At 41.7% G+C, this 22,777-nt stretch overlaps 1 protein-coding gene and 1 long non-coding RNA gene across 2 annotated transcripts; both read right to left on the bottom strand.

Annotated features, from left to right (window-relative positions):
• Positions 1-4,748: 4,748 nt before the first annotated feature.
• On the bottom strand, positions 4,749-17,272 carry LOC112240816 (mucin-5B). Its single transcript, XM_042301953.1, has 11 exons — positions 17,086-17,272; positions 16,567-16,745; positions 16,227-16,296; positions 15,600-15,742; positions 15,479-15,510; positions 14,881-15,049; positions 12,855-12,895; positions 12,368-12,533; positions 12,135-12,174; positions 5,312-5,425; positions 4,749-5,110 (listed from the first exon to the last, which is right to left on the bottom strand). The coding sequence occupies exons 1-8, from the start codon at positions 17,250-17,252 to the stop codon at positions 12,396-12,398; spliced, it is 939 nt and encodes a 312-aa protein (XP_042157887.1). The 5' UTR covers positions 17,253-17,272; the 3' UTR covers positions 4,749-5,110; positions 5,312-5,425; positions 12,135-12,174; positions 12,368-12,395.
• A 4,639-nt stretch (positions 17,273-21,911) lies between these two features.
• On the bottom strand, positions 21,912-22,777 carry LOC121840114. Its single transcript, XR_006079419.1, has 2 exons — positions 22,636-22,777; positions 21,912-22,531 (listed from the first exon to the last, which is right to left on the bottom strand). It is a non-coding gene; the product is annotated as an uncharacterized LOC121840114 (long non-coding RNA).

Raw genomic sequence — 22,777 nt, 5'->3', positions numbered from 1 at the left:
TAGTAACAATTAAACCAACACGGTGACTTCAGTCGCCAGTTGTACGGTGTTTCCTCACACTGGTGCAGCTGGCTTCCGGGTTAAACGAGCAGTGTGTCAAGAAAGGGTGCGGCTTGTTAGGGTTGTATTTTGGAGGACGCATGGCTCTCGACCTTCGGCTCTCCCAAGTCCGTACGGGAGTTACAGCGATGGGACAAGACTGTAACTACCAAATGGATATCAGGAAATGGGGGAGAAAAAGGGGTTAAAAGTACACAACATGAAAAAATATATATAAAGAAATGCTAAATTATGGAATTCAAATACAATTTCTGTTGGCACTGAAACTGTTCCAAACTCTTAACCTTAATCTCCCTTGATCCTGTATCTCTCTGGTCCTGGACCATTCTCACTGTCTTTTCTACCTGGATCCTGTCTCTCCCTGGAGCTGGACCATTCTCACTGTCTTCTCTACCTTGATCTGGATCCTGGACCATTCTCACTGTCTACTGTGAGAGCAACATTGCAAGATTGTTATAATACTGTAATTGCATCAAATGGTTGTTTTATGCAACAGAATAGAGGGTTCTTGCAACTCTATTGTGTCTGTGTGAACTGAAAGTGGGCCTCTGGGAGATTTAACATTGACAGGAGATTTAAGATGTCTTTGGGTGATACCGCATTCCATAGCATGAGTTAATGTTTCTGTACTGGGGAACTAGGGGAGATGGCTCCAGTATGGAGTTGGGGGACCAGACCCTGGTTTCTACACAATGAGGAACGTATATACAGCAGATACACATTCCATACATCTGTTGTTTGTCATGAACATCCAGGAGGATGGACTTTGCTATAAAATGCTGTAGCAGTGATCACCTCCAGTGGTGATATAAAATGCTGTGACTCAAAACAGCTGGTTGAGTTCTCAGTGATCACCTCCAGGGGTGATTACCGACCAGCTCTGTTACTGCAGTCATAAATAAAAGTGTGATTGTTTTGAAGAAATCTAAGTCTATTCTTTTGATTACAATAATTCCACCACATTTCTCTACCTTGATCCTGTATCTCTCTGGTCCTGGGCCACCCTCACTGTCATCTCCACCTTGTCCAATCTCTTCCTGGTCCCGGACCATTCTCACTATCTTCTCCACCTTGATCCTGTATCTCTCTGGTCCTGGACCACCCTCACTGTCATCTCCACCTTGATCCTGTATCTCTCTGGTCCTGGACCACCCTCACTGCCTCCACTCTCAGTTGTTGCACCTCCACTGGCTGTTTCATTGCCTCACACCCACCATACACCACACTGTGAACACCCAGACAACTCGACAACACCGTATACTACCCTGCTTGTTCAGGCACGCTTCTCAATACGTTATACCTCCCTATTGTCTTTGCTTAATCACCCTGCTCCATGTCCTTACAGAACACCAACAAGCTCCCATCTCTCCGCACCATGTCCTTACAGAACACCAACAAGCTCCCATCTCTCTGCACCATGTCCTTACAGAACACCAACAAGCTCCCATCTCTCTACACCATGTCCTTACAGAACACCAACAAGCTCCCATCTCTCTGCACCATGTCCTTACAGAACACCAACAAGCTCCCATCTCTCTGCACCATGTCCTTACAGAACACCAACAAGCTCCCATCTCTCTGCACCATGTCCTTACAGAACACCAACAAGCTCCCATCTCTCTGCACCATGTCCTTACAGAACACCAACAAGCTCCCATCTCTCTGCACCATGTCCTTACAGAACACCAACAAGCTCCCATCTCTCTGCACCATGTCCTTACAGAACACCAACAAGCTCCCATCTCTCTGCACCATGTCCTTACAGAACACCAACAAGCTCCCATCTCTCTGCACCATGTCCTTACAGAACACCAACAAGCTCCCATCTCTCTGCTCCATGTCCTTACAGAACACCAACAAGCTCCCATCTCTCTGCACCATGTCCTTACAGAACACCAACAAGCTCCCATCTCTCTGCACCATGTCCTTACAGAACACCAACAAGCTCCCATCTCTCTGCACCATGTCCTTACAGAACACCAACAAGCTCCCATCTCTCTGCACCATGTCCTTACAGAACACCAACAAGCTCCCATCTCTCTGCACCATGTCCTTACAGAACACCAACAAGCTCCCATCTCTCTGCACCATGTCCTTACAGAACACCAACAAGCTCCCATCTCTCTGCACCATGTCCTTACAGAACACCAACAAGCTCCCATCTCTCTGCACCATGTCCTTACAGAACACCAACAAGCTCCCATCTCTCTGCACCATGTCCTTACAGAACACCAACAAGCTCCCATCTCTCTGCACCATGTCCTTACAGAACACCAACAAGCTCCCATCTCTCTGCACCATGTCCTTACAGAACACCAACAAGCTCCCATCTCTCTGCACCATGTCCTTACAGAACACCAACAAGCTCCCATCTCTCTGCACCATGTCCTTACAGAACACCAACAAGCTCCCATCTCTCTGCACCATGTCCTTACAGAACACCAACAAGCTCCCATCTCTCTGCACCATGTCCTTACAGAACACCAACAAGCTCCCATCTCTCTGCTCCATGTCCTTACAGAACACCAACAAGCTCCCATCTCTCTGCACCATGTCCTTACAGAACACCAACAAGCTCCCATCTCTCTGCACCATGTCCTTACAGAACACCAACAAGCTCCCATCTCTCTGCACCATGTCCTTACAGAACACCAACAAGCTCCCATCTCTCTGCTCCATGTCCTTACAGAACACCAACAAGCTCCCATCTCTCTGCTCCATGTCCTTACAGAACACCAACAAGCTCCCATCTCTCTGCTCCATGTCCTTACAGAACACCAACAAGCTCCCATCTCTCTGCTCCATGTCCTTACAGAACACCAACAAGCTCCCATCTCTCTGCTCCATGTCCTTACAGAACACCAACAAGCTCCCATCTCTCCGCTCCATGTCCTTACAGAACACCAACAAGCTCCCATCTCTCCGCTCCATGTCCTTACAGAACACCAACAAGCTCCCATCTCTCCGCTCCATGTCCTTACAGAACACCAACAAGCTCCCATCTCTCTGCACCATGTCCTTACAGAACACCAACAAGCTCTCATCTCTCTGCTCCATGTCCTTACAGAACACCATCAAGCTCCCATCTCTCTGCTCCATGTCCTTACAGAACACCAACAAGCTCCCATCTCTCTGCTCCATGTCCTTACAGAACACCACCAAGCTCCCATCTCTGCACCATGTCCTTACAGAACACCAACAAGCTCCCATCTCTTAACACTTTAGCATCAACCACTGCCCAATATATATATTTTTTAATCAGACGTTAACCTAATTGGATTCGTACTTTCTCTCCGGCTACCAAGTGCCATCTAAATGTCAATAAAGAAACATATCTAGGTCACTATTAGCTACATCTTGTAATGAGACACATTCATTGAGATAGAATTGGCTAAACAAAAGACATATGTTATTTCTGTCAGTGAGAGGATCTCTGGAAATGACAGATAGGTAGCCAGTTTGTTACATTCAATAACATTGGTTTAGAAAACAGCTCATGGTAAGTTGTCAGTGAAATATTGTTAATGTTTTTCTAATAATATACTACCCGCTGGGCACACACTGGTTAAGTCAACACAGTTTCACGGTATTTCAATGAAAGTACTGTGAGCGGACCAAGTAATTGGGCGTCACTCTAAAGCGGGAAGGTGGAATAAACGAGTCAGGAGTAGGTTTTCTTGATTGAACACAGTTCTCTATTGAGGGCATTTGGTCAACACAAACACTCCAACATAATCAATAAATCTTCCAAGGAAAAACATACATCTTCTTCTCCAGATGAAACAAGAACACAATAGGATTATCTTTAAACTACAACAAAAAGTCACGGGATTGTCACCGTCTTAGTGGTTCTTCCTGGATAGCTCCTCTCTCGGTGGCCATTCTTAGTGGTTCTTCCTGGATAGCTCCTCTCTCCGTGGCCATCTTCCAGAGATAGTTCCCCCCCCTCTCTGCTGGTTCCATTCTCTCTCTTATAGGGGAAGGAGAGTATGTCATTAGTACCGTCAGCTGTGCTTAATTGCCTCTGGTTACCTTGTCTCCCATGCCTTGTTGGGCTACTATCCATGAGCCCAGCCTGCCCTCTGGTGGTCCTTCCACAGTACCCTGAACCAATGTTGAATTGATGTTGAATTAACTTATGTGCCCAGTGGGTGTGGTTCTTGTGACATTTTCACATCAAAGTATAGCTAATCAAGGTTAAAGATTTCAGTGACTAATCTGTGATCGCTACATATATTTCTGGACTTGTAAATTGATAATACCTATTGATTCTTGAAGAATATCACTTCTAAATGACTAATGAGCTGAGTTCAACTGTCGTAGCCCATCACAACCCAAAATATAAGATTGTTTTATTCCATTGTTGGTAAACAACATAATTGTTAACAAAAACTCTATAGCCTCAAAACATGATTAAAACTATCATTTTGATATCATGGACGGACAGTTCTTACATCCATGGCCTGTCTATGAACTTGAGTGGTTACATTTCTCCAGCCCCATTCTTCAGCTTTTTGCCAAAACACTGGCAGGGTGGACACCTTGTTATTGTTTGAATTGCAGATTGCCCCTTTTAATAGTAACCGTTATGTAATGAATATGTTCTTTATTAAATACTATGCGTACTGTTTCCCTAGTCACACAATGACGCACTTGACAATATGAAATAAAACAAGAAAGATAATGACTTCATGCTTCTTCATCCGTTTAATAGGTTTGCATAATGTCTATGATAGTGGAGAGAGAAAGAACATACAGTTCATGAAAGTAGCCTATATGATAATGAGACAGACGCTATTGGTTCCCTTTAGATAAAACTATTGAATATTCCATGCAGGTAAATAAGAACACTTCAAAAGACTTCATTCTTCAATCTAAGTGGTTCTTCTTGTCACACTCAGAGTCATGGCAGCCACACTTATCAATGTAAATGTAGGACTGCATGATCTTCTTCCCGTTAGGGCAGACCATCTCCACCTTCCTCTCACTGGTAGACATTTCTTGACAGCAGGAGCAGGAGTGCATCAGGGTGTTTTTCTCTGCAGAGTACCTAGCAAAAAGGACACACAAACAACACTGTTAGAAACAGTACCACATTTATTCTGATATAGGTCAACTTCCATTGAATTCTCACCCTTCAAATCCAATTCCCCACTTACAAATTTCTAAAAAGACCCAAATGCATGTTGCGTTTGTTTCTGTGTGCTTTTTTGCCGTGTGTGTGTGTGTGTGTGTGTGTGTTTGTACTCACATAGAAGATGTTCCACAGGATCTCCCGCAGGCTGAGATTTCCACCGGCACAGAGGACCTGCAGTTATTCACCACTAGGTAGGTGGTGGTGTTTTTCACATCACAGTGACAGTGCCTGTGGAGGTAGACAGAGTTAAGGAGGACATTTTAAAGTGGTGAGTTTCCCCCTTACTATGTAAAGTGCACAGACTTTGAGCAACTTGAAAAAGTATTCAGTTTAATGTACAGTAACTCAACATTGATTTATTGTGTCATAACCTCTTATGAACATAACTTCTTATGAACATAACCTCTTATGTTCCTAAGAGGTCAGGTTCCTAAGAGGTCAGGTTCCTAAGAGGTCAGGTTCCTAAGAGGTCAGGTTCCTAAGAGGTCAGGTTCCTAAGAGGTCAGGTCATGGAATGACCTCGGTCGTTACCCCCTTGCCTTGTGTTCTTTTTTCATTCAACTTTTTCACTCCGGAGGCTTTCTCGACATGGTTCGTCAGGACCTCCAACAGCCGAAGCTAAGTAGTAACATTGCAATTAGAAGGCATCATGTTAGTCGATGTACACATAATACACAGAAGAATGATCACCTTACGGCGAGGATAGCTGTGCTGCAAACCCAGCTTCAGAATCAATAGTCTGTAGGCACGGGTAATTTCAGTGTAGGAAAGGATGAAACAGTGTCTGTGCCACCAGTAAGTACAGATAGTAACGTTAGTGTAAATCCCCTCTTACGGTCCCTGCAGCCAGACATTTTTTATTTCACCTTTATTTAACCAGGTAGGCTAGTTGAGAACAAGTTCTCATTTGCAACTGCGACCTGGCCAAGACAAAGCAAAGCAGTGTGACACAGACAACAACACAGAGTTACACATGGAGTAAACAAACAAGCTAATAACACAAGCAAAAGTCAATGGCACAGTAGAGAAAGGAAAGTCTATATACAGTGTTTGCAAAAGGCATGAGGTGGTAGGCAATAAATAGGCCATAGGAGCGAATAATTACAATTTAACAGATTAACACTGGAGTGATAAATGAGCAGATGATGATGTGCAAGTAGAGATACTGGTGTGCAAAAGAGCAGAAAAGTAAATAAAAACAATATGGGGATGAGGTAGGTAGATTGGGTGGGCTATTTACAGATGGACAATGTACAGCTGCAGCGATCAGTTAGCTGCTCAGATAGTTGATGTTTAAAGTTGGTGAGGGGAATAAAAGTCTCCGGCTTCAGCGATCTTTGCAATTCGTTCCAGTCACTGGCAGCAGAGAACTGGAAGGAAAGGCGGACAAATGAGGTGTTGGCTTTGGGGATGATCAGTGAGATATACCTGCTGGAACGTGTGCTACGGGTGGGTGTTGTTATCGTGACCAGTGAACTGAGATAAGGCGGAGCTTTACCTAGCATAGACTTATAGATGACCTGGAGCCAGTGGGTCTGGCGATGAATATGTAGCAAGAGCCAGCCGACTAGAGTATACAGGTCGCAGTGGTGGGTGGTATAAGGTGATTTGGTAACAAAACGGATGGCACTGTGATAGACTGCATCCAGTTTGCTAAGTAGAGTGTTGGAGGCCATTTTGTAGATGACATCGCCGAAGTCGAGGATCGGTAGGATAATCAGTTTTACTAGGGTAAATTTGGCGGCATGTGTGAAGGGGGCTTTCTTGCGAAATAGAAAGCCGATTCTAGATTTCGATTTTTTTTTAGAAAGCCGATACTAGCAGCCGGACTTTCTCGTGGCTTCTGGAGGGAAATGCTGTAGGAATGCTAAACCGGTGTCGCTCATTCAGCTGACAGAAACGTTCAACCGGTTTTACCCATTAAGCAACAGGTCGGAGTCTGAGACCGAGCATCTCTGGTCTCTACTCCCCCCGTTACGGGGTCTGAGACGCCGAAGCCTCCCACCATTAGCTCTGACAAATTGAACACCCTAGTCATTGGCGACTCCATTACCCGCAGTATTAGACTTAAAATGAATCATTCAGCGATCATACACTGTTTGCCAGGGGGCAGGGCTACCGAAGGTAAGGCTAATCTGAAGATGGTGCTGGCTAAGGCTAAAACTGGCGAGTGTAGAGAATATAGAGATATTCTTATCCACATCGGCACCAACGATGTTAGGATGAAACAGTCAGAGGTCACCAAGCGCAACATAGCTTCAGTGTGTAAATCAGCTAGAAAGATGTGTCGGCATTGAGTAATTGTCTCTGGCAGTCTTACAACTCAATCGCTGGTTAAACTGTTTTCTGCCCCTCCCAAAATATAGAATTTGTAGATAATTGTCCCTCTTTCTGGGACTCACCCACAAACAGGACCAAGCCTGGCCTGCTGAGGAGTGACGGACTCCATCCTAGCTGGAGGGGTGCTCTCATCTTATCTACCAACATAGACAGGGTTCTAACTCCTCTAGCTCCACAATGAGATAGGGTGCAGGCCAGGCAGCAAGCTGTTAGCCAGCCTGCCAGTTTAGTGGAGTCTGCCACTAGCACAGTCAGTGTAGTCAGCTCAGCTATCCCCATTGAGACCATGTCTGTGCCTCAATCTAAGTTGGGCAAAACTAAACATGGCGGTGTTCACCTTAGCAATCTCACTAGAATAAAGACCTCCTCCATTCCTGCCATTATTGAAAGAGATCGTGATACCTCACATCTCAATATAGAGCTACTTAATGTTAGATCCCTCACTTCAAAGGCAGTTATAGTCAATGAATTTATCACTGATCATAATATTGATGTGATTGGCCTGACTGAAACATGGCTTAAGCCTGATGAATTTACTGTGTTAAATGAGGCCTCACTTCCTGGTTACACTAGTGCCCATATCCCCCGTGCATCCCGCAAAGGGGGAGGTTGCAAACATTTACGGTAGCAAATTTCAATTACAAAAAAGAAAAATGAAACGTTTTCGTCTTTTGAGCTTCTAGTCATGAAATCTATGCAGCAACTCAATCACTTGTATAGCTACTGTTTACAGACCTCCTGGGCCATATACAGCGTTCCTCACTAAGTTCCCTGAATTCCTATCGAACCTTGTAGTCATAGCAGATAATATTCAACTTTTGGGGGATTTTAATATTCACATGGAAAAGTCCACAGACCCACTCCAAAAGGCTTTCGGGGGCTACCATCGACTCAGTGGGTTTTGTCCAACATGTCTCTAGACCTACTCACTGTCAGAGTCATACTCTGGACCTAGTTTTGTCCCATGGAATAAATGTTTTGGATTTTATTGTTTTTCCTCATAATCCTGGACTATCGGACCACCATTTTATTACGTTTGCAATCGCAACAAATAATCTGCTCAGACCCCAACCAAGGAGCATCAAAAGTCATGCTATAAACTCTCAGACAACCCAAAGATTCATTGATGCCCTTCCAGACTCCCGCTGCCTACCCAAGGACATCAAAGGACAAAAATCTGTTATCCACCTAACTGAGGAACTCAATTTAACCTTGCGCAATACCCTAGATGCAGTAGCACCTCTAAAAACTAAAAACATTTGTCATAAGAAACTAGCTCCCTGCTATACAAAAAATACCTGAGCTCTGAAGCAAGCTTCCAGAAAATTGGAACGGAAATGGCGCCACACCAAACTGGAAGTCTTCCGACTAGCTTGGAAAGACAGTACCGTGCAGTATCGAAGAGCCCTCATTGCTGCTCGATCATCCTATTTTTCCAACTTAATTGAAGAAAATAAGACCAATCAGAAATGTATTTTGGATACTGTCGCAAAGCTAACTAAAAAGCAGCATTCCCCAAGAGAGGATGGTTATCACTTCAGCAGTAATAAATTCATGACCTTCTTTGAGGAAAAGATCATGATCCTTAGAAAGCAAATTACGGACTCTTCTTTAAATCTGCATATTTCTCCAAAGCTCAGTTGTCCTGAGTCTGCACAACTCTGCCAGGACCTAGGATCAAGGGAGACACTTAAGTGTTTTAGTACTATATCCCTTTACACAATGATGAAAATAATCATGGCCTCTAAACCTTCAAGCTGCATACTGGACCCTATTCCAACTAAAATCCTGAAAGAGCTGTTCCTGTGCTTGGCCCTCCTATGTTGAACATAATAAACGGCTCCCTATCCACCGGATGTGTACCAAACTCACTAAAAGTGGCAGTAATAAAGCCTCTCTTGAAAAAGCCAAACCTTGACCCAGAAAATACAAAACACTATCGGCCTATATTGAATCTTCCATTCTTCTCAAACGTTTTAGAAAAGGCTGTTGCGCAGAAACTCACTTCCTTCCAGAAGACAAACAATGTATATGAAATGCTTCAGTCTGGTTTTAGACCCCATCATAGCACTGAGACTGCACTTGTGAAGGTGGTAAATTACCTTTTAATGGCGTCAGTTTGTCCTCTGACAAATCAACTGTAAATTTTGGTGGTCCTCAAGATTCCGTTTTAGGACCACTATTGTTTTCACTATATATTTTACCTCTTGGGGATGTCATTCAAAAACAGAATGTTTTTTTTACCTTTATTTAACCAGGCAAGTCAGTTAAGAACAAATTCTTATTTTCAATGACAGCCTAGGAACAGTGGGTTAACTGCCTGTTCAGGGGCAGAAAGACAGATTTGTACCTTGTCAGCTCAGGGGTTTGAACTTGCAAAGTCCAACGCTTTAACCACTAGGCTACCCTGCCGCCCCGCTATGTGGATGACACACAGCTGTACATTTCAATGAAACATGGTGAAACCCCAAAATTGCCCTCGCTAGAAGCCTGTATTTCAGACATAAAGCAAGTGGATGGCTGCAAACGTTCTACTTTTAAACTCGGACAAAACGGAGATGCTTGTTCTAGGTCCCAAGAAACAAAGAGATCTTCTGTTGAATTTGAAAATGTATCTTGATGGTTGTACAGTAGTCTCAAATAAAACTGTGAAGGACCTCAGCGTTACTCTGGACCCTGATCTCTCTTTTGAGGAACATATTGTCACACCCTGACCATAGTTTGCTTTGTATGTTTCTATGTTTTGTTTGGTCAGGGTGTGAACTGAGTGGGCATTCTATGTTGTGTGTCTAGTTTGTTTCTGTGTTTGGCCTGATATGGTTCTCAATCAGAGGCAGGTGTTAGTCATTGTCTCTGATTGGGAACCATATTTAGGTAGTCTGTTTGGTGTTGGGTTTTGTGGGCGATTGTTCCTGTCTCTGTGTTTGCACCATTTAGGGCTGTTTTGGTTTTTCACATTTCTTGTTTTGTTAGTCTATTCATGTATGGTTTCTTTATTAAAGAACCATGAATAATAACCACGCTCCGTTTTGGTCCGCCTCTCCTTCGACTCAAGAAAACAATTACACATATCAAGAATGTTTCAGTGAAAGCACTAAATAAACTTCAGCTAGTGCTAAATACGGCTGCTAGAATCCTGACTAGAACCCCCAAAAATTATCATATTACTCCAGTGCTAGCCTCCCTACACTGGCTTCCTGTTACTGTCAAAGCAAGGGCTGATTTCAAGGTTTTACTGCTAACCGACAAAGCATTACATGGGCTTGCTCCAACCTATCTTTCTGGTTTGGTAGTGCTGTACATACCTACACGTACGCTACGGTCACAAGACGCAGGGCTCCTAATTGTCCCTAGAATTTCTAAGCAAACAGCTGGAGGCAGGGCTTTCTCCTATAGAGCTCCATTTTTATGGAACGGTCTGCCTACCCATATCAGAGACGCAAACTCAGTCTCAACCTTTAAGTCTTTACTGAAGACTCATCTCTTCAGTGGGTCATATGATTGAGTGTAGTCTGGCCCAGGAGTGGGAAGGTGAATGGAAAGGCTCTGGAGCAACGAACCGCCCTTGCTGTCTCTGCCTGGCCTGTTCCCCTCTCTCCACTGTGAATCTCTGCCCATAACCCTATTACAGGGGTTGAGTCGCTGTCTTACTGGTGCTCTCCATGCCAACCCTAGGAGGGGTGCGTCATTTGAGTGGGTTGGGTCACTGACGTGATCTTCCTGTCTGGGTTGGTGTCCCCCCTTGGGTTGTGCCGTGCCCTGGCTATACACGGTCTTGTCTCAGGATGGTAAGTTGGTGGTTGAAGATATCCCTCTATTGGTGTGTGGGCTGTGCTTTGGCAAAGTGGGTGGGGTTATATCCTGCCTGTTTGGCCCTGCCCGAGGGTATCATCGGATGGGGCCACAGTGTCTCCTGACCCCTCCTGTCTCAGCCTTCAGTATTTATGCTGCAGTAGTTTGTGTCAGGGGGCAAAGGTCAGTCTGTTATATCTTGAGTACTTCTCCTGTCTTATACGGTATCCTGTGTGAATTTAAGTATGCTCTCTCTCTTTCTCTCTTTCTTTCTCTCTCCCGGAGGACCTGAGCCCTATGACCATGCCTCAGGATTATTCCTTGCTGTCCCCAGTCCACCTGGCCATGCTAACTTGCTGCACCCTCGACAACTACTGTGATTATTATTATTTGAACATGCTGGTAATTTATGAACATTTGAACATCTTGGCCATGTTCTGTTATAATCTCCAGCAGGCACAGCCAGAAGAAGACTATGAGGGCCACCCCATATAGCCTGGTTCCTCTCTAGGTTTCTTCCTAGGTTTTGGCCTTTCTAGGGAGTTTTTCCTATCCTCCGTGCTTCTACACCTGTAATGCTTGCTGTTTGGGGTTTTAGGCTGGGTTTCTGTACAGCACTTTGAGATATCAGCTGATGTACGAATGGCTATATAAATAAATTTGATTTGATAAGAGGTTATGTTCATAAGAGGTCAGGTTCAAAAGAGGTTATGTTTGACTATTAGATCTGATGTTTAAAAAATAAATACAACTTAGCCCAAATCATTAATATTTAGAAATGAATCATTATATTGTTTTAACTTACAGGTTGTGCAACATCCATTTGCATCAGTTTTCTCAGTTCCCTGTCAAAAAGAATAGTGTACAGCTCAATTTGGATATGACTAGTTACAGTATAATGAGCTAGAGAACACAGTATAGATGTTATATTGGAAAACTATGATCATCTATGAATATGTTAATTGGGTGTAAATTCAATTTAAACTACAAGTTACTATCAAATGAAGCAAGCAGTATATTTAGGTATAGTTACTTTACTTCAAACAAACACATTCAACCAGTTTCCTCATCTACAGGGACACAGTCCTCTGGACGGAACACTGGGCATTCCAATTTGGATTCCACAACGATGAACTGGCTGTTTTGTCTTTGTGCATTCATACTTCACACAGCGGTCACTAGGGGGCGACCAAAACTCCCCAAGCTGTCAAGTAGCAGAAAAATAAATGTTGGTGATTTAATACTGTACGTTATAAAAACTTCAATAAATAAGCGTTGATAAATCATTTATAAACCTTTCAGAAATATATACATCATTATTCAAAAATGTAAACAAGCATTACAATTCTTAAGCATTTACATCTTTAACATTTATGATCATTTATGATGCATTTATGAACATTTTTAAGCATTTATATGTTCTCATTAGGGAATCAATATTTAGGTTTATTTCATGCAAAATGTACAAATGATTTATTGTAATATTGCTCTATTCTGCCAGTGTCAAAGAAGTGTCATTTCTCACCGTGTATTCAGTATTGTTGTGGACACAAACAGGTTTGGGCACTGAAAGAACACACAATAAAAGGATCAGACAATGGTTGAGACATAAGTTGTTGAACGGTTAAGTTAGTCACAATTCCTGCACCATGTTACCATCATGACACCTGCACCATGTTACCATCATGACACCTGCACCATGTTACCATCATGACACCTGCACCATGTTACCATCATGACACCTGCACCATGTTACCATCATGACACCTGCACCATGTTACCATCATGACACCTGCACCATGTTACCATCATGACACCTGCACCATGTTACCATCATGACACCTGCACAATGTTACCATCATGACACCTGCACCATGTTACCATCATGACACCTGCACCGTGTTACCATCATGACACCTGCTCCGTGTTACCATCATGACACCTGCACCATGTTCATGATAATATTTACATTCATCCTGGGCTTAATAATTAGCTCCAGGTTGAAGTTAAAGTCTAAGTACATGATATGTTTGAGTGAGCGCTGTGCCTTTCCACGTTCTTGGAATAGAAATATGAAGTCACTGTTTTATCACTTTACACAGTTTTTAAATTATGGTGCATGATGGTCCAATGACAGGGTCCAATGACAGGGTCCAATGACAGGGTTCAATGACAGGGTCCAATGACATGGTCCAATGACAGGGTCCAATGACAGGGTCCAATAACAGGGTCCAATAACATGGTCCAATGACAGGGTCCAATAACAGGGTCCACTGCATTGGTCAGTATAAAGGCTTCATAAACACTACAGAAATGTGTTACAAATCATCTATAACCATGTGGCTGTCACACCCTGACCTTAGTATTCTTTGTTTTCTTTATTATTTTGGTTAGGTCAGGGTGTGACAAGGGTGATATGTGTGTTTTTGTCTCATTCCAGGGTGTTTTCACTGTCTAGGGGTTTTTGTAGCTTCATGGGGTTGTTTTCATCTAGGTGTTTATGTTGGTCTATGGTTGCCTAGATTGGTTCTGAATTAGAGGCAGGTGTTTATCGTTGTCTCTGATTGGGAACCATATTTAGGCAGCCATCTTCCCTGGGTATTTCGTGGGTTATTGTCTATGTTATATGGCACGTTAGCACATTGTTTATATAGCGGTCACGTTCATCTTATTCGTTTTGTTGTTTTTGTTTTAAGTGTTCTTCGTGTTCTTCATTAAATAAAGAAGAATGTATTCTAACCACGCTGCGCTTTGGTCTACTCCATATGACGATCGTGACAGTGACAGTGACTGCATGACATAACTCACTGTGTCAAATTAGACAAACCTTTATAAATGGTGGCATAAGCGCTGCTTAATAAAAGCCTTATGAATAATTAACCTATATTTATTGTAATTTTTTCTGAGTTTATAGTAGTTAAGTGTTGAGTTAGACTGCATATTGTAGCTATCTTAATTGTTATTTCAAATAATTAGCACATCCTTTCAACACTGTATATAGACACAATATGACATTTTAAATGTCTTTATTCTTTTGGAATTGAGTGTAATGTTTACTGTTAATTTTTATTGTTCATTTCACTTTTGTTTATTATCTACTTCACTTGCTTTGGCAATGTTAACATATGTTTCCCTTGCCAATAAAGACCTCAAATTTAATTTAATTGGTGTGACAAATGCATTTCCTAACACACCTGCTAAATGTCTATGTTGTTACTTTTAAGGTTGGAATCAACATGTAGAACCTCCTGCAGAACGAGAGGTAAGAAAACATTGGTCCACCAGCTCAGGGACAAGCTACACTAATCACAGTCTGGTGATTATGTCACAGAGTTATGGCACATTTATGAACCCTTTATAAAGCATGTTATAGATGCTTTGTAACACATTTATGTAGTGCTTATGAAGGCTTTATGAAGTAGCTAGAATGAAGAGCTGTTTGATACTAACATTCCACTCCTTGTCATATGCCAAACGTTTAGCACAAACAGACTTGTACCCAGGTTACCTGGTAGCACGTTATGGTGCCTCTCTATCCTGTCTCTACTCACCACATGTATTTATCTGACAGCAGTCCACCGTCTCGTTGACCAACACCTCCCCGTACTTCTTACAGGTAACAATTTCTTGGGGCGGACATTTCACTGGTTCACACTGGACACTCAGTGTGTCAGCATTACACGTGCACTTCTGGCAGTTACTGTACCAAGTCTCACCAAACTGTGTTGGGACAAAACAAACACTGTTAGCAGAGACTTCAAATGTATTAAGACGAGGACTGGCCACCCGTCAGAGCCTGGTTCCTCTCTTGGTTTATTCCTAGGTTTCTGCCTTCTAGGGAGTTTTTCCTAGCCACTGTCTCTCTGCCTCTGCATTTCTTGCTCTTTGAGGTTTAGGCTGGGTATGTGTAAAGGCTTTGTTGCTGCTGATGATGAAAAAAGGGCTTTATCAAATACATTTGATTGATTATTATAACAATAGGGCTCCAGCCACTTCAGGGCTGGACAACTTACAAGCCCCAATGAAACTAGTAAACTGATTAAAATAATGGGGGCTCTATACAGAACCTTTTTGTGGGCCATAATGTGAAGTGAGCTGTTGAACCATTTCTTCTGACAGATTCATTGTGGTATACATCCACATTATTACCTGTTTGGGTTTTCCATCAGTTCCTGTGCATCCTTGAAGGGAAAATAAGATCTTAGGTCATACATGCTGGTACTTTGAGACACAATTAAACAATGTATTCCTCAAACTGACACATCCTTACCACAGTCACGAACACAGGTGTCAGAGAATGTGTTGAACAAGATGGTACCCTCAGGGCAGAAACAGCCCTCCATGAATGAGTCACATACAAAGTCACGGGTCATTTGTGCTCCTTGACATGAATGCACATATTTGTCATTGTATCTATGATAAGAAAAAACAATTAATTAGAGACTAGAAAATTTGGAATAGAATGCATGACCATTAGGTAGTGGTGTAAAATAATGAGATGGGAATGAGATGCGATGGAAACCTTTAAGAATGCATGTACTTTAGGTAGTGGAATAAAATCACGAGATGGGAATGAGACGAGATGGGAATGATATGGGAATGAGACGAGATGAGTTGAGTTGAGAATGAGATGAGATGAGAATGAGATGAGAATGAGATGAGTTGGGAATGAGTTGAAATGAGATGAGTTGAGAATGAGATGAGATGAGTTGAGAATGAGTTGAGAATGAGATGAGAATGAGATGGGATGAGAATGAGATGAGAATGAGATGAGAATGAGATGAGAATGAGATGGGAATGAGATGAGAATGAGATGGGAATGAGAATGAGATGGGATGGGAATGAGATGAGAAGAGAATGAGATGAGATGGGAATGAGATGAGAATGACATGGATACCTTGAATTGCATGTTGGCTGGATAGTAGAGCCACATGCCTTATACACTTTGGTCTTAGGGCAGGTCAGTTCTGTAATATGGTCAAGACGGAATGAAAGACAAAACAGTAAGTACACAATTTGTAAATGCAGGTTGTCAAAATACAATGAATTATGATAAATCATAAAGGTATTAGAATGATTTAAAACCGTGTTAATATCTATCCTGCATCCGAAATTGGATCCTATTCCCTACTTAAGTCACTACTTATGGCAGGGGCCAGGTCAAAAGCAGTGCACTATGTAGGGAATAGGATCCCATTGGGGACACAGTCTCATTGGATATGAAAGTCCTTCCCTACCACATGTTCCATTAGTTGATTTCCTCCAGTCGATACAGACTCCAGCTGCTGCACACCTCACGGCGTAGGCTTCCAGGCTGGAGCAGCCGATTGAGATATTTGGCATGTGGCAGACATCAAACTTACAGGCCTCGAAGAAGGGTTGTTGTGGGATAACGTCATGGCATTGCTTAAAGACCCTTCCAAAATAAAGAACCCATTTAAGTTATTATATCGGCCTAACCCAAAAGGGGCATTTAACATGTCACGACAGATTTCTTACAAATATTGATTACTGTATGCCTTACACACTTCATTATTTGTGAAGCATCTATGAAGTTCCTATGAATATGACATATTTTATACGGCATAAACAGTCTGTAAGATAAGTTTGGTTCTAAGGTATGGAACAACAACCCTTGCCTTTACCGGAGAGTTTACAGACGTGTATGTGTACAGTGTCACAGCAACCTCAATCAGATTACCTTGTCTTTGTAATATAGCTGTCTCTTTGTGTTATTACAAGGTTACACGTCTTACGGGCTAAGTATGATGTCACAGATTGATGTCTTTCCTGACGTGCAGGTTGGAGGCGTGGGGGTGGTTAGGGTAGGTAGTGTAGGTAGGGTAGGTGGGGTAGGTGGGGTAGAGGGTTGCCGTTCACAGTAGGGTTTTATATCATCAGGAATCTTCCATTCATGAGCCATCCCAGGACATGATGGGTCAATCTGTCTGTAATAATAACAAAAAACATCAAATCATTGCAACAAAATTTCAGTTTACTCACAGAGTACTACAAGCTGTTCATCTGATTTATACTTAGTGTTTTTGGTCTACACAATGGATGCATCCCAAATGAGACCCTATTCCCCCTGGTTAAAAGGAGTGCACTACAATGGGACCCTATTCCCCCTGGTTAAAAGGAGTACACTACAATGGGACCCTATTCCCCCTGGTTAAAAGGAGTACACTACAATGGGACCCTATTCCCCCTGGTTAAAAGGAGTGCACTACAATGGGACCCTATTCCCCCTGGTTAAAAGGAGTACACTACAATGGGACCCTATTCGCCCAGGTTAAAAGGTGGTTAAAAGGAGTGCACTACATTGGGAACAGTGTGCCATTTGGGATGCAGTAACGCCTACATACTTACCACACTGCCCCTCTGTGTTGTTGTGGAATAGGGAGTTTGGCAGGGTTACACTGAACATAAGGGACTTAAACATCACTGTTGCTTTAATGGCAGGGATCTTCAACAGTAACTCCACAAGCTGATAACATCACAATGTCACCATCAGATCAGACCAAGGGTGCAACTTTCACTGGGGACGGGGGGTGGACGGGGGGCATGTCTACCCCACTATTTGGAGTGTTTATGCGACTGGATACAAATAATAATGATTATATAATCACTACTAAAACCAAAGATGCATGGATCAGACCAACTCCTTGAAGTTTGCAGTTGTGTAAAAAAATATATATATATATTTTGTTTAAAACATATTGTAATTCTTTACCTTTTAGTATGCGTTCTTACTGTATATATACTTCGGATATCACTTTACAACATGAACTACAGAACACTATGAACTACACAACACTATGAACTACACAACACTATGAACTACACAACACTATGAACTACACAACACTATAACTACACAACACTATGAGCTACACAACACTATGAACTACACAACACTATGAACTACACAACACTATAACTACACAGCACTATGAACTACACAACACTATAACTACACAACACTATGAACTACACAACACTATAACTACACAACACTATGAACTACACAACACTATAACTACACAACACTATAACTACACAACACTATGAACTACACAACACTATGAACTACACAACACTATGAACTACACAACACTATGAACTACACAACACTAACTACACAACACTATAACTACACAACACTATGAGATACACAACACTATGAACTACACAGCACTATGAGCTACACAACACTATGAACTACACAACACTAACTACAGAACACTATAACTACACAACACTAACTACAGAACACTATGAACTACACAACACTAACTACAGAACACTATGAACTACACAACACTATGAACTACACAACACTATGAACTAGACAACACTATAACTACACAACACTATGAGCTACACAACACTATGAGCTACACAACACTATGAGCTACACAACACTATGAACTACACAACACTATGAACTACACAACACTATGAGCTACACAACACTATGAACTACGCAACACTATGAGCTACACAACACTATAACTACACAACACTATGAGCTACACAACACTATAACTACACAACACTATAACTACACTATGAACTACACAACACTATGAACTACACAACACTATGAACTACACAACACTATGAACTACACAACACTATGAAGTACACAACACTAACTACACAACACTATGAGCTACACAACACTATGAACTACACAACACTATGAGCTACACAACACTATGAACTACACAACACTATGAACTACACAACACTAACTACACAACACTATAACTACACAACACTATGAACTACACAACACTAACTACGCAACACTATGAACTACACAACACTATGAGCTACACAACACTATGAGCTACACAACACTATAACTACACAACACTATAACTACACAACACTATAACTACACAACACTATAACTACACAACACTATGAACTACACAACACTATAACTACACAACACTATGAGCTACACAACACTATGAACTACACAACACTATGAACTACACAACACTATAACTACACAGCACTATGAACTACACAACACTATAACTACACAACACTATGAAGTACACAACACTATAACTACACAACACTATGAGCTACACAACACTATGAACTACACAACACTATGAACTACACAACACTATGAACTACACAACACTATAACTACACAACACTATAACTACACAACACTATGAACTACACAACACTATGAGCTACACAACACTATGAGCTACACAACACTATGAACTACACAACACTCTGAGCTACACAACACTATGAAGTACACAACACTATAACTACACAACACTATAACTACACAACACTATGAGCTACACAACACTGTGAACTACACAACACTATGAGCTACACAACACTATGAAGTACAACACTATATACACTACACAACACTATAACTACACAACACTATGAGCTACACAACACTATGAGCTACACAACACTATGAACTACACAACACTATGACTACACAACACTATGAGCTACACAACACTAACTACACAACACTATGAGCTATACAACACTATGAGCTACACAACACTATGAACTACACAACACTATAACTACACAACACTTTGAGCTACACAACACTATGAGCTACACAACACTATGAGCTACACAACACTATGAACTACACAACACTATGAACTACACAACACTATGAGCTACACAACACTATGAACTACACAACACTATGAGCTACACAACACTATGAGCTACACAACACTATGAGCTACACAACACTATAACTACACAACACTATGAACTACACAACACTATGAACTACACAACACTATGAACTACACAACACTATGAACTACACAACACTATGAAGTACACAACACTAACTACACAACACTATGAGCTACACAACACTATGAACTACACAACACTATGAGCTACACAACACTATGAACTACACAACACTAACTACACAACACTATGAGCTACACAACACTATGAACTACACAACTCTATGAACTACACAACACTATGAACTACACAACTCTATGAACTACACAACTCTATGAACTACACAACACTAACTACACAACACTATAACTACACAACACTATAACTACACAACACTATAACTACACAACACTATGAACTACACAACACTATAACTACACAACACTATGAGCTACACAACACTATGAGCTACACAACACTATGAAGTACAACACTATAACTACACAACACTATAACTACACAACACTATGAGCTACACGACACTATGAGCTACACAACACTATGAACTACACAACACTATGACTACACAACACTATGAGCTACACAACACTAACTACACAACACTATGAGCTACACAACACTATGAGCTACACAACACTATGAGCTACACAACACTATAACTACACAACACTATGAGCTACACAACACTATAACTACACAACACTATGAACTACAGAACACTATGAACTACACAACACTATAACTACACAACACTATGAACTACAGAACACTATAACTACACAACACTATAACTACACAACACTATGAGCTACACAACACTATGAGCTACACAACACTGAGCTACACAACACTATGAACTACACAACACTATGAGCTACACAACACTATGAAGTACACAACACTATAACTACACAACACTATGAGCTACACAACACTATGAACTACACAACACTATGAACTACACAACACTATGAGCTACACAACACTATGAACTACACAACACTATGAGCTACACAACACTATAACTACACAACACTATAACTACACAACACTATGAACTACACAACACTATGAACTACACAACACTATGAAGTACACAACACTATGAGCTACACAACACTATGAACTACACAACACTATGAGCTACACAACACTATGAACTACACAACACTATGAACCACACAACACTATGAAGTACACAACACTATGAAGTACACAACCCTATGAACTACACAACACTATGAACTACACAACACTGAGCTACACAACACTATGAACTACACAACACTATGAACTACACAACACTATGAGCTACACAACACTATGAACTACACAACACTATGAACTACACAACACTATAACTACACAACACTATGAACTACACAACACTATGAGCTACACAACACTATGAACTACACAACACTATGAACTACACAACACTATGAGCTACACAACACTATGAACTACACAACACTATGAAGTACACAACACTATGAAGTACACAACACTATGAACTACACAACACTATGAACTACACAACACTATGAGCTACACAACACTATGAACTACACAGCACTATGAAGTACACAACACTATGAAGTACACAACACTATGAACTACACAACACTATGAGCTACACAACACTATGAAGTACACAACACTATGAACTACACAACACTATGAGCTACACAACACTATGAACTAGACAACACTATGAACTACACAACACTACATGACTATGAACAAAAGAAAAATAATAATAATGTTTATTTTATTTCATTACCTTTCTTGGTGGAATGACATTCATAGCCCTTGTAAGGTGTAGGGGACAATGTAGATGTTGTAGAATGTGTAGCTTCTGTTGTTGTTGAGACATCGCTGACTGTAGTTGAGACAGTGCTGACTGTAGTTGAGACAGTGCTGACTAGCTGAGACAGTGCTGACTGTAGTTGAGGCAGTGCTGACTGTAGTTGAGACAGTGCTGACTAGCTGAGACAGTGCTGACTGTAGTTGAGACAGTGCTGACTGTAGCTGAGACAGTGCTGACTGTAGTTGAGACAGTGCTGACTGTAGCTGAGACAGTGCTGACTGTAGCTGAGACAGTGCTGACTGTAGCTGAGACAGTGCTGACTAGCTGAGACAGTGCTGACTGTAGCTGAGACAGTGCTGACTAGCTGAGACAGTGCTGACTAGCTGAGACAGTGCTGACTGTAGTTGAGACAGTGCTGACTGTAGTTGAGACAGTGCTGACTGTAGTTGAGACAGTGCTGACTAGCTGAGACAGTGCTGACTAGCTGAGACAGTGCTGACTGTAGTTGAGACAGTGCTGACTAGCTGAGACAGTGCTGACTGTAGCTGGGGTCGTACAGGGACATGGTCTGGCTTGTCTCTCAACAACACAACTTGAGTTACAGTAAGAGGTGAAACACCAGCCTGCCCCGTCAGTCTCATTATATTTCAAGGAACCTAAACAAAAACATATTATTATTAACGAATAGATATTAAATTAATTGCATGAGCGCAATATGTAGTCACAATTTATTATTTTAATTAAGGAAGCTATAACTTACCAGTAGGGAAAGGTAGATTTTTATACGTGCAAAAACATAACGTGGTAGGATTTGTGGAGGTGGTAGTGGTAGGGGTTGTGGTAGTGGTAGAGGTTGGGGTAGAGGTTGTGGTAGGGGTTGTGCTAGTGGTAGGGGTTGTGCT

Source organism: Oncorhynchus tshawytscha, linkage group LG19 (genome assembly GCF_018296145.1).
Source record: "Oncorhynchus tshawytscha isolate Ot180627B linkage group LG19, Otsh_v2.0, whole genome shotgun sequence".
Taxonomy (NCBI): domain Eukaryota; kingdom Metazoa; phylum Chordata; class Actinopteri; order Salmoniformes; family Salmonidae; genus Oncorhynchus; species Oncorhynchus tshawytscha.
Note: the sequence above shows the minus strand (reverse complement) of the source record. Positions and strands in the feature narration are given on the sequence as shown.

What these genes read in the sequence shown, in the direction of transcription:
- LOC112240816 (XM_042301953.1), bottom strand. Translation starts at nt 17,252, where the DNA reads ATGGCTCATGAATGGAAGATTCCTGATGATATAAAACCCTACTGTGAA. An exon ending in ATCAACTAATGGAACATGTG is followed by an intron (nt 16,297 to 16,566) that starts GTAGGGAAGGAC and finishes ACCATATTACAG; the next exon opens with AACTGACCTGCCCTAAGACC. An exon ending in ACAACAATACTGAATACACG is followed by an intron (nt 12,534 to 12,854) that starts GTGAGAAATGAC and finishes GCTACTTGACAG; the next exon opens with CTTGGGGAGTTTTGGTCGCC.